Raw genomic sequence first — 12,445 nt, 5'->3', positions numbered from 1 at the left:
CTTTGGGGAGGAGTAGAATTTTCTTTTTTACCTTTTGCCTTTTTGTATCTTTTGCCTTTTTTCTATTCATGTGTTATCTTCCAAACAGTTGTTAACTAATCAATTTTGAAGTCATGCAGAATTGGTAATAATCTGGGAACATTCTTGTGCTAAAATGTTAAGTGGGAAAATTGGAATATTAAAAATATAGAAAGGAACCTGGAAGGCAGTGCTCTCTGATAGTCAAATGACTGGCTTCTGTGAGTGGGGGCTGAGGGAATTTTGTTTTCTTTTTTCCTCTATTTCTGAATTTCCCTGCCTTTTCTATAATTTTCTATAATAGGTGGACATTTCTCAAGGCAGAGGGGCAAAGGCAGGGGAGAGGTCTGGGTGAAGTTCACTTTGGTCTTGATGGGTTTGAGATGCCCATGGAGCATCCCAGTAGAGTATCAAGTGGGAAGCTAGATAAAAGGGTTAAGAGCTAAGGGGAAATCCGGGTCAGATCAAGTTGGGACTCATCCATAAAAAGTGAAGGGTGAGATGATGGGATGTGATACACTAAGAAAACTGCCTGGGGTGAGCTGAGCGGGAGCTAAGGACGGGGCCCTGGGGTCATCATCACAGAAGGATAAGAGGGGAAAGAGGGGAAATAGCCAGAGGTTGGAAGACAACCAAAGAGGCATGTGACACAAACTGAGAGGGCATGCCTGGTCAGCTGAGGGGTGCCTCAGAGCTCTGGTAAGATAAGGCCTGAGGCTAATTGTTGGCACTTATCGATTCAGGAGTCTCGGGCAATCTAGGTGGGAGCAGTATCAGAGGAAGGGTGGGGATACCCAAGGAGGGGAGGAAATAAAAGGCATAGAGGCAATGAGTCCAGCTAGCCCTTTCAAGACCCTGGGCTGTGCAGGAAGAGCAGCCTGGCTAGAAGCGGGTGAGGATCAAGGCCCTATTGATTTGATTTTGAAGAAGGAAGAGTCTAGAGCAATCAAATTTAGGTTCTCGTTCAAAACGAATGGGAATGGGGCATCGTGGTGCATGCCTATAATTCCAGTGAGTAGGTAGGCTGAGGCAGGAGGATCACAAGTTTGAGGCCAGCTTCAGCAATGTCTTAAAATTTAAAAAAGAAAAAAAAAAACATAAAAAGAGCTGGGGATGTAGTTCTGTAGTAGAGCACCCCTGAGTTCAATCCCCAGTACTGCACAAAGAAAAAAAAAAGGAGGGGCGAGGGGAATACAAAGAAGGTTCCTGGTGAGAGGGAGCTCCTGTGCTCTGGCTGGCTGGGCTGGAAATGAGAAGCAAGCCCTGCTGGCTGGGGTGGGGGACTATCCTCTCCTTTCCCAGAACTCCCCAGTTTTTATCTGGACTTGTTTCACTTCACATCTGTCACCAATTTCACTGCAGTTGCGGATGTCACCTGACAGGGATCACAGAGGCTGGCTCCAGAAATCCATTTCCTGCCCTGTGACTCCTCCACTGCCTGGGGCTAGAAGCACCACCGGAGCGGTGATATCATTCTGTTTTCCTGGGAGTGAGATGCACAGAAGATCACGTACTGTCTAGACTGCCCATCTAGTTGCTCATGTGAGGGACAGCAGGGCAGCTGGCAGGGCCACAGAGATGGACACAAGCCAGGAAGGAGGCACTCAGGGTGGCAGGACCCAAATCCAGATTTAGCACCAAGAGATATATTTTATCTGCATGATGGAGATTTTCGGTGGAAAGGAAGCTGGGTTTTGGATTAAGTGGTGACTTTCTAGGGTGTGAGAGGAAATGGAAGAGAAGCGATCCCTGATTTTCTAAGGTGGGGTATTTAATACTAAATAAGGTCCCTGTGTCTAATATGATCTCCCAGCCCAGAAACACCTCTGGGACCTGCAGTGCATGATATGATAGAAGAACAGGTAGCTCAGGGCAGTATTGTCATGGAAGGATGAGAAAAGTGCAAGCAAGTCCTACCATGTGCTTATTATAAAGTCCTACTATGTTCTAGGTAACCAAAGTGCGGTGACTTGTTGATCCTCAAAGCCACTAAGGTAAAAGTAACTGTCTCCACTTCACAGATAGGCACACTGAGGCTCTAAGTTGTGGGCTACCTGCCCAAAGTCACTTACATGAAAAGATACAGAGACCTCCTGGTCACCAGACAGGTTGCTTTGGTTCTCAGTGACCCAAAGGAGTTTGCCCAAGAAAGATCTTGTACTTCTGTCTTCAGGGGCAGCATGTGTCCCTGCTATAGACTGAATGTTGTTGTCTGTCCTCCACCCCCTACAAATTTATATGCTGAAACCTAATCCCCAGTGGTATTAGGAAGAGGGCTTTTGAGAAGTGATTAAGTCATGGGGGTGGAGCTCTCATGAATGGGATTAATATTCTTATAAAAGAGCTCCCAGAGGATTCTCTTGTCCTTCCACCATGTGAGGACACAGAGAGAAAACCATCTATGTCCAGGAAAAGGGCCCTCATCGGGACCCACCCATGCTGGCACTCTGATCTCATTTCCAGCTTCCAGAACTGTGAGGAATAAATTTCTGTTGTTCAATTGCCACCCAATCTGTTTTTTTTTTTTTTTTTTTTTTTTGTGATAGCATCCCAGGTAGACTATGACAATTCCCTTTGAGGAAGAGCCAAATAAGTCCTGAACACTGGTCAGTTCCTAAGAAAGCTTGCAGTGAGATAAAAGGATTCTGAAAGAATGTGATAACAGCGGAAATGGAGAGGAGGATCTGGTCACTTATTTCTAATCTTTAGATGAGGATCTAAACAGGATAACCCTGGTTGTAAAGTACTTAAGAAACATCTGAGGAAATTCATCTGTGCAGTGGTCATGCAACCTATCCTCTATATTTCCCTGGCTTGTAGGCCTGCCACGGCCCTCCATTGCATTCCAGCCTGACCGCTGAGGAGTGTGTAATAAAATATCTATTGAGTTCTTCAAGTTCTTCCTTTGGGATCAGTAAACTGTATGCTTGGGGCATTTTCAACCTTGGAGTTGAATAATTGGCATGATTGGCCAGGATCCCAAAGAAGGCTACGTTGAGGTAACTCTGGAGTTGAGAAAGGGCATGAAGTCTGGGGAGGGTAGGAGGGGATCTCAGACTGGCTACCACCTTGATGTGGTTTGGGGTGCCTTCCCTATTGGAGGAGGGAGGACCACTATTCACAGGAATAGGAAAGACAGTGGAATGAATCGGACATAACTTTCCTGTGTATATAAATGATTACACCACAGTGAATCTCCACATCATGTAAACCATAAGACTGGGATCCTAATTAGAGTAAGATGTACTACACGTTTGTATAAATATGTCAAAATATACTCTACTGTTATGTAACTAAAGAGAACAAACAAAAATATTCATAGTAATAGCATTGTGGACATGGGAGCTGTGTACATTGATTTACAGTAATCCTAACAAATTCTCAGCAAGTTAACAGCTATTGAAGGATATGGGGGGAAAACAGCAAGAGTTCAAGCCATAATGTGGTCTCTGTGGTTTGGGCACCTGCCCTTTACCTCCTATCCAGTGTTTATAGCCCCCACACCTGAAAATATAATGAGTGGCGATATCTTGTGCAGTAAATGCCTATCGACTACAGCAGGGGAGTTCCATTTGCATTGCCATGAGATTGAACACATGTCAGTTGTAAAGTCAATATTCAGGGGGCACGCTAAATACTCTCTGTTATTTTGCCTGAATGCTGCTGAATTGTTTCCACCAAACAATATCAGTGGCCATTTAGGAGAAAATGGAGACTATATATGAATTTGCTAAAGTAAATATAATTTTCCAAGCCCACAGACCTTTTTGACTCCCCTGTGTAGCTGATAAGAAAGCAGGATGGAACTTGGTACATGACAGTGGATTACAGAAGATTAAATAAGGTGACCCTTCCACTTTGTGCAACTGTTCCCAACATAGCTGTTATTCTAGAAGAGCTACGTACTCAGCTGAGAACATCTTGCTGTGTGCTGGACCTTGCTAATGCCTTCTTTATCACAAATAAAGTTCTAGAGAGTCAAATCCCATTGGCCTTCAAGTGGGAAGGCTGATGGTGGATATTTACAGTGTTACCTCAAGGGTATCTCCATTGCCAAGGTGTCATGGTATAATAACAAACCTGATGCCAACCTTAGTTGAAAAAAATGTTTAACTAACGATCACACCCGATTCTTGTTAAGTGTTCACCAAGGCTACCCTCACACTTTTGACTCATTTCCAAGGAAAGGATGGACCATAAACCCTGACAAAGTACAGGGCCGCAACTTGTCGGTGAAATTCTGGGTGTTGTTTGGGTAAGACGAAGGTTATACTTCAGGCTGTAATAAATAAAGTTCAGGAATTTTCCATTTCCCAACACAGTAAAACAAATACAAGAATGTGTGAGGCTATTGGGTCATTGGAGGGCTCTCATCCCTCATCTCACTCAATATTAAGACCCCTAGAAAATTTGTGTAGGAGGGGTGCAGTGTGGGACTCGGCTGATTGGCATACTGAGGCTTCTACTCAGGCCAAATGGACAGTAAAACAGGCACAAGCTCTTGGGACCCTGGGCACAACAAAACCTGCTAAGCTTACCCTCCATGTCACTCTGGATGGTTTTGGATGGGGCTTATGGCAGCAGATGAAGGGACATAAGACCCCCATTGTATTTGGGTCACAGTTATGGAAAGGAGCAAAGGAATGTTAAAGCTTTTTTAAAAACAATTGTGTGCCACTAAGGCTGCCCTTCTTGCCAAGGAACCCATCACCAAAGAAGCACCAGGCAAGGTTGTACAAAGCACCAGTTGGCAAAGATAAGATGGCTGGAGGAGGGCTGGGGTTGTGGCTCAGTGGTAGGACGTTTGATCTTCAGAACCACATAAAAATAAGTAAATAAAGTTATGTTCATCTACAACTAAAAATATATTAAAAGAAAAACAAAAAAACGATCACTGGAGGAAGCCCTAGCAAAAGAAACTTCCACTTGGCTACATGGTGGATTAAAGCACACAGGTCAGAAGAGTATGTGGGCAGCTGTGACACTCTGGAGGCTGCCCCTAATGAGGTCTAATGTTGCTGCTGCATGTCAGAACTGTCTTGCCTGCTCTCAGCACTACCATGATGATGACTAAATGCCACAGAGGGGCATATCAAATAAGGTGATTTCTCTCTTTAGTGATGGCAGATAGTTTGTACTGGTCCTCTCCCACTTTCAGAAGGGGCCAAATATGTATTGACTTGTGTGGACACAGTTACAGGCTTGATCTAAGTCTTTCTCAGCGAAAGAGCCAATCAAAGGACAACAATTTAGGAACTGATCCAGCTGAGTGCCAGGTATGGCACACCACAGCTAAATGAGAATGACCAAGGAACCCATTTCACAGGTCATTAACATACAACAGTGGGCTCAAGGCTAGGACATATTGTGGATCTTCCACCTGCCATACAATCCAACAGGTGCTGGATTAGGTGAAAGAATTAATGCCTTGCTGAAATAAGCCTTAAGGATTGAAAGTAACTCTATTCAGCTGTGGGCTGCTTGTCAGCCTGAGGCACAGAGGACACCAAATGAGAAACCCATACATCATCTCACCCATGGCTGCCAGCCTTATGGTTGCAGATAAAGGCTATTATACCTTAGGCTATAATAAATTGAGCATTTCTTAAACCAGTCAGGGGAAACAAGTAACAACTTACAACTGAGTCTTCTTGTCTTCCACATTGAAGACAAGAAGCCTTAGTTGACCATGGACTGTACAAGTCAGCCCCCAGTGGTTTGCCTTACCAACCCCTGTGGGGAGGGCGAATGTCTGATTTTATAAGTAAATCCTACTGTGTTGGGAACCTGGCCCTCACAAGTACATGTGATGTTACTCTTGGGTGTCATCACCCAAGGAATACTGTGTATCAGTTTAAGACAATTATATATTCCCAAGGTGTCTTATTCTTTCTATATCCCTGAAGTGCAAACAAATTGATATTATACCCAGGCAAGCCTACTGTTCAGGCTGCTTTACTAACACAAGATCATACAATAGCCTGAATATCAGCTCCTGTATATGGAGCTTATAAGTAATTAATCTATTCCTGGACTGAGTATTGGAAGCTACACACACCAATCAGATTGACTGTTGGACCTGCTCAGAACTCCATGTGACTGCAACACAAGGACTTTCCTGGGTAGTCCAACTTACAAATGAGATGGATAGATTTGAACAAAACAGAACTGGACTAAAATACAATATTTCTCATGCTGTAACTCCAGTGTCAAAACAAATTAATCTTATCTTTATTACCCACGCATACTTGCTGACAGGTTCTTGCTCTTTGTACTGCTGTTATGGAATATGAGAGCAGTGTGCCTGTCCCAAGAACTATCTGGAAGATATGGGACAGTCTGAGATTGTGAGGGACATTAAGGGGCTTCTAAGGCCTTAAATGGGTGGAGTATTGGGTTAAACACTAACCAGTTCCTAGGAAAGCTTACAACGAGATAAGAAAGACTCTAAAGAAGGTGATAATGAAGAAATAGAGAGAGGGAGCTGGCCACTTTTCTCCAATCCTAAGAAGAGATAGAATGACCCTAGTTGTAAAGTAAAGGAATACACTCATAAAACATATGAGGAAATCCACCTGCTCAATGGGCACGGGACCCATACTATCCCCTCACTTGTAGGCATGGTGCAACCCTTATATCCCAGCCTGCCACTATCAAGAAGTGAATAAATAATAAAGTACCCAAGACCTCCCTATTGAGTCCTCCAAGTTCTTCCTTTGAGATGGGTAAACAGTATGCTTGGGGTGTTTACTGCCATGAAGTTGAAGGGTTGCAGGTCCAGGTAAACTGGGTTACTGCTGTCCACTGGACATGTCTCCTGATTTCCTGTTTGTGTCCAGGATGACCTTTCCAATCTGCCCCCTCATGTCCTCTGCCTGCATGCCACATTCTCAATAGAGCTCTCTTGCCTCGATGGTCCCATGTCCCTCCTTTCAGCTGTCCTGATCCAGCCTCCGCTCACTTCCCACTCCTCCCTCTGAAAACCATGCTCACTAAGGTTGCCCACAACCCCTTAATCACAAATTCACCTTTCAATTCATATCTTATTTTATCTTTTGTGTGTGTGTATGTGTACATTCTGACCACTAGGGATTATGGAGTCTGCCTCAGGCAAACACAACAAAATTCTCAGGAGACAGAAACATCTTCCTTCACAGTGAGGGCTCCTCAGGGAGAGCACTGAACAGCACTGCTAAGCTCAGTAGATGGAAGCATGTTTTAGAAGCTGCAGGAGAGTGAGAGAATGAGTGGGTGTGTTCCTAGGTTGGTGAGGAATGAGAAGGATGCAGGGCCTGGGGTGGGTGGCATTGTGGATGGAAAGTCATTAGAAGGGAAGTGGAATTACTAATCAAGCTAATCTAGCCAAGAGGTGGCTGCCATGTTGACAGTGCTGGACTCTAGGCCCAGAGTAGGTTGAAGGCAGAAGTCCCACAAAAAGACTCACCTTTCTGGAGAAGACATCTGCAGGACCATGGCACTCTAGGAAATAGCTTAGATTCTGACAGTCTGAGTGAATTTAAGGTCTCCCCCAGGCTGGAGTTTGCCATAGGCCTTGGCCTAGATCCACATGATTCACAAGAACAGATGGAAAATTCCTGAGTCTTCCATTGAACTCAGCACTCAACAGAGCCATCCCCACCTGAAGGCAAGTCCAAAGCATGAAAAGTGTATGTATATATATATGTGTGTGTGTGTGTGTGTGTGTGTGTGTGTGTGTGTGTTGTAAGAGAGAGAGAGAGAGAGAGAGAGAGAGAGAGAGAGAGAGAGAAAGAGATGGATAGAGTGTGTGAATGAAATTTTGTGATTAGTTATTGTGGTAGGAAAGAGAATTCTGTGGCCAGGAAGCATTTGTCTTAAGACCTCTCTCATCTGGCTTAGCATTGGCCAGGAATTTATCTAGAGATCATCATCTCCCAGGGTCTAGAAAATTCTTCATGTTCAACTGCAAAATACTGAGCCTGGTTAAAGATAAATCCACCACACTTATTATTTCTCTCTTAACTGAATATCAAATCTCAGTCTTTTACTACCATGGATATGTTTTTCAAATGGTCATTTTTGCTATGAAGGGTACTTTTTATATATTTGGAGGAGAACCATGATCCTGCTGATTTCTACTCATAGTGTGAGGAAGGAGATGTCCCTTGATTGGAAGTGCAGTGATGGAGTCCTGCTCTGGCCCTGTCTTTCCTCAAGGGTGAGCACAAGACCCATTTTGCTCCAACTACAGTATCTCAAGGCTCTGTGGTTAGTGATTGGTCCAAGGGTGGTCACATGATCTGAGTCAGACCAATCAGAATCTGTCCTAGGACTTGAGCTGGGAGAAAAGAGTTGCCCCCATACTGGGGGCTGCACCTTGAGAATGAGTATATGGGGGCCAGGAGCATATCTTGTATGAGAGAATAGGGTTGACATCCACAGGTAAACAGAGATCTTGGCAAAACTGGGCCCTGAGTTCTGGCCTTCACCAGCTCTACCTTGCCCTTTCAGTTTGTGAGCCTTATAAGAGGCAGCCCTTCCCAATCCTGCCTTTAGAGTGAGTTGCAAATGGGTTTCTGTCACTTATAACTGAGTAGACCTAAGGAATATTATTTCCTATAAATTGGAGGAACCAATGAATGTTCCTCAGGTCAAGGAACCTTTGTTACCATTAACTAAAGAGCTCTGATATCAGGGCATTGAATCTAATAAGCAAGAGTGTTGGATCCGGGCTCCAATCTTGACTCCAGCCCTCACCAGTTTTGTGATCTTGTAGGAGCAAAAGTCACTTTGAACCTTCTCTGAAAAAGGGGAGTAATAGTATTTTCCCTGAAGATTTGCTGTAAGGGTGAAATGAGTGGCAGAAATTCCCTTTCTGTAAGTGGGAACTGTTATTATGATTTCTTTAACCTTTGCTTTTTCCCTAAGCTTTTCTTCTCTGGTCCACCAGGATGTCAAGCATAGAGGAAGGCAAAATGGTTTATAATGGCTCTGAATTTACTTCCAATCCTCTGTGTATCTCTTGGCCCTAGAAGTGCTGGCTCCCTCTGGGACAGGTGAAGAAAGATCTTAGCTCTGATACTGGAGCACAGGGAAAGCCACTCAAGGTCTTTCCACAAGGCAATGGTGGCCCAGCTTAGAGAGATTGGCTGTATGGAATACAACTAGTAGCAGGGGACACATGGAGCAAAGCTTCCCCAGAAGGTGCAGGAGGGCTTCCCAGGGCACATGAGAATCATCACTTAGTTCAGTCATTGAGTAAGGAGCGGAGTAGCTGGGTAGGGTTCAAGATTGGGCAAAGGACACAAAGATGAGTAAGATCCAAGCCTCTTCCTAAATAGCTAAATGCAACCACAACAGCTAAGCAATGAGCTCCACCCAGCTGTCTCTGTTCCCCATCCCGTGTCCCCTGGGTGACTTTTCTCCTGGATTATGAAACAACCTCCTTGCTTGCATACATATCCATTCTCTCTCTCCCCCCCCCACTCCCCACCTCAGTCCCTCTCTCTTTCTCTCTGCAGCATCATGGCTATAATCCTTTCTACCAACTATTGACATGTTAACCATCCAAAACTCCAATAAAATAATCTCCAATGGCTCCATTTTTACTGGAGACAAAACCCAGATGTCCCAGCCTGGCATTTAAGACCCTTCAAGATATAGCCCGACCAAACTTGCTGACATATGCTCCCTCAAAACAGCTTTCACACTGAACCCTGTACCCTGGACATCCCAACATATTCTCACCTCCATGCTTTTGTCCAAGCCATTTACTCCTCCTGCTCCTAGCTCCACATGTCCCAGTCCTCCCTGTCCTGAAGCTCCATGTCAAATGCCACATCCTCAGGGAGTCTTCCTTGCTGATTCTAGTTACCAACAATCTCTCCCTACAGGGGGCTCCCCAAGCACTTTCTTTGTGCCTCTCTTACAGTACTGAACCCAGCTGCCCTGGGTGGTGGAATTGCAGAGTGTGTGTGTTTTGAAATCTGAGAAACTGCTGGAGCTTCTGTGTTGTGGCCACAAGAAGTCACCCTGAAGCAGATCTTCACTGTTCTTCCTGCAAGCTTGGGTGGCCCCCTTCTTGATTATGCAGATAAGAAGGGAGCAGCCTATACTGCCTTAAGGGGGTGGTGTTAGGGGACTTCTGGGGGGGGGGTTACCCATATATCTATCTTATACAGAACTGACCTCAGAAAACATGATAGGAAAATCTGTACAGGAGACAAGACTCCTGAGAAGATAAGAAATGTCCTCTCCCTTTCCTTTTATGGCTGGCATGATTAAAACTCCTTAGATGGGCTGGAGATTCCTCAGACAGTCTGCTGGCCCAACAGACACCAAGGGTCCAAGGGGGACCCACCAGAGGTCAGGGTCAGAACTGGGAAGGGGGATCTAGGCTCAATACCAGTGCAGAAGTCCAGGGCCAAGTCCAAGCCTTAGGCTGGAAGCTTCCTGGATCCAACACTCCCATAGGAGTTGGAAGGCTCTGGAAAAAGTGGCCAGAGTAATGATAAAAAGCAGAAACCTCTGGGACCTACACATGGGGGCCTGTATAGTCCCTCTGAGGGACAGTGGTCCAGGACATACCAGGTAGGCAGCAGCAATTTTCCTCCATGGTACTATGACATTAGTGGCAGAAAACTGGAGTCAGGTACTGAGTAAACAGAGCCCCAGGTCTGTCTCTCTCTCTCTCTCTCTCTCTCTCTCTCTCTCTCTCTCTCTCTGCCTGGCATTTAGAAATGGAGCTTAAGCCTGGAGTGAATCTGGGTGTCTCTAGAAAATTTGGGTGTGAGGTAGAAAAAGACAATACTAGAGTCCTCAATAAACAAGGTATTTAGGGGATTGAACAGGTAACTGAAGAAATACAACCATATTTCCACTCAGTACAGCAAAGTGGGTCACACCGGTAGCATCCTCATCACAGGCTGCCCTGTTTTAAATTAGGGCCAGTGTCTACTATTAGAAATTAAGTGCTTTGAAACAGAACAGTGTATTCAATCTCAATTTCCTCTATAATATTTTGTGTGGCGGTATGCTGGGCACAGTGGCCAGCATACTTATAATCCCAGAGACTTGGAAGGTTGAGGCAAGATTATAAGTTTGAGGCCAGCCTGGGCAACTTGGCCGGACCTGTCTCAAAGTTTAAAAATAAAAAGGGCTAGAAATGTGGCTCAGTGGTAGAGCACCCCTGGGTTTAATTCCTAGTATAGGGAAAAACATTGTGTAACAGTAGATGCACGATAAATTTTTGCTGGAAAAAGAGAGATTGGGAAAGAGAGAAACCTGGGGAGGAGGGAGATATAGTTTGCTGCTGAACTAAAAAGAACAGCTTCCTGGCAGAGAGGTGGGTTGTGAGGGACCTTGAAGGAAGAGCAGCATGAGAAGACTGTTTGAGCCTTTGGAAACTGTCCCTTATAGGCCCAGAGTCCCTGCAGCATGTTAGGGGCTAGTGTCTCAGCAGGAGCCATCCCCATGCTCCCCACCTCCTCTTCTTGTCATAGCCTCCCAGCAATTCTGTCATATATTCATCTTTAGGGAAAAGCATACAGAATAGCTGACTTTCCTAAATTTAATGCACTGCTGGGCCCCTCCCAGGGCCCAGGAGCTAAAGCTTCATTAACTTTCCAAGATCCAGCCTGTGCCCACAAGAACCCTCCCTGCTGGGGGCCTTGCCCTCTCCTCTCAGCCTGGCCCCACCCAGCTGGCTCAGGCTCCCCACTAGCTGGAGACCTGGGCAGCAGTTGCCTTAGACCAAGAGTGAGGCTCACCTGAAAGGCAAAGACATTCTTGACCAGAGTCTCCCCAAACACGAAGCTGGAGCCAGCCTCAGTGTAGCTCAGGAAGGTCTGAAAGGAAAAAAAAAAGTACACTCATACACACTAGACAAACATGGGGTGAGTCTAGGAGGGAAGGAGAGAGGGAACTGTGGGCAGAGTCCCAGGCTGGGGTGAGCAGGGGCCTGGCCCTGGTCCAGATGGGAGAGAGGGATGCCAAAGCCACAGGCCTTCCCTGGCCCAGGCAGGTTGCCCTTGAAACACAGCTCCCCTCACCCGCCCCGTCCCTGTCAGGGTGGGGTACTGCCTAGGAACAGACACTAAAGTGACAATCATTGTTCTTTCAGAGCATGTTCTGCAGGAGAGATACTTTTTTGGTCAATTTAAAATTTTAAATACCCTGAGATGAGAGTTGTTAAAACATTAAAGAAGGGCTGGGGACATGGCTCAAGTAGTAGTGCGCTCGCCTAACATGCGTGCAGCACTGGGTTCGATCCTCAGCACCACATAAAAATAAAAAATAAAGATATTGTGTCCACCTAAAGCTAAAAAATAAATATTTTAAAAAACATTAAAGAAGATATAATAAGGAAACAAGACCTTAAGCTGTGTTGAAGAGGGCTGTTAAAGGGGGTGTCTTTTGTGCCTGCTTCGTCCCCTGACAGCCAATGGTA

At 45.3% G+C, this 12,445-nt stretch overlaps 1 protein-coding gene across 2 annotated transcripts in view; it reads right to left on the bottom strand.

Moving 5' to 3' along the window:
• The window catches only part of SLC28A1 (solute carrier family 28 member 1), a 55,233-nt gene that overhangs the window by 24,242 nt on the left and 18,546 nt on the right, over positions 1–12,445 (bottom strand). For both annotated transcript variants that reach the window (XM_081290864.1, XM_081290863.1), the window contains one exon: positions 11,766–11,843. In XM_081290864.1, the coding sequence (XP_081146990.1) occupies positions 11,766–11,843 (78 nt within the window). The remainder of the gene's footprint in view (positions 1–11,765; positions 11,844–12,445) is intronic.

Source organism: Spermophilus citellus (assembly GCF_964194105.1).
Source record: "Spermophilus citellus genome assembly, chromosome: 4".
Lineage (NCBI taxonomy): Eukaryota > Metazoa > Chordata > Mammalia > Rodentia > Sciuridae > Spermophilus > Spermophilus citellus.
This window is presented reverse-complemented; position numbering and strand designations above follow the sequence as displayed.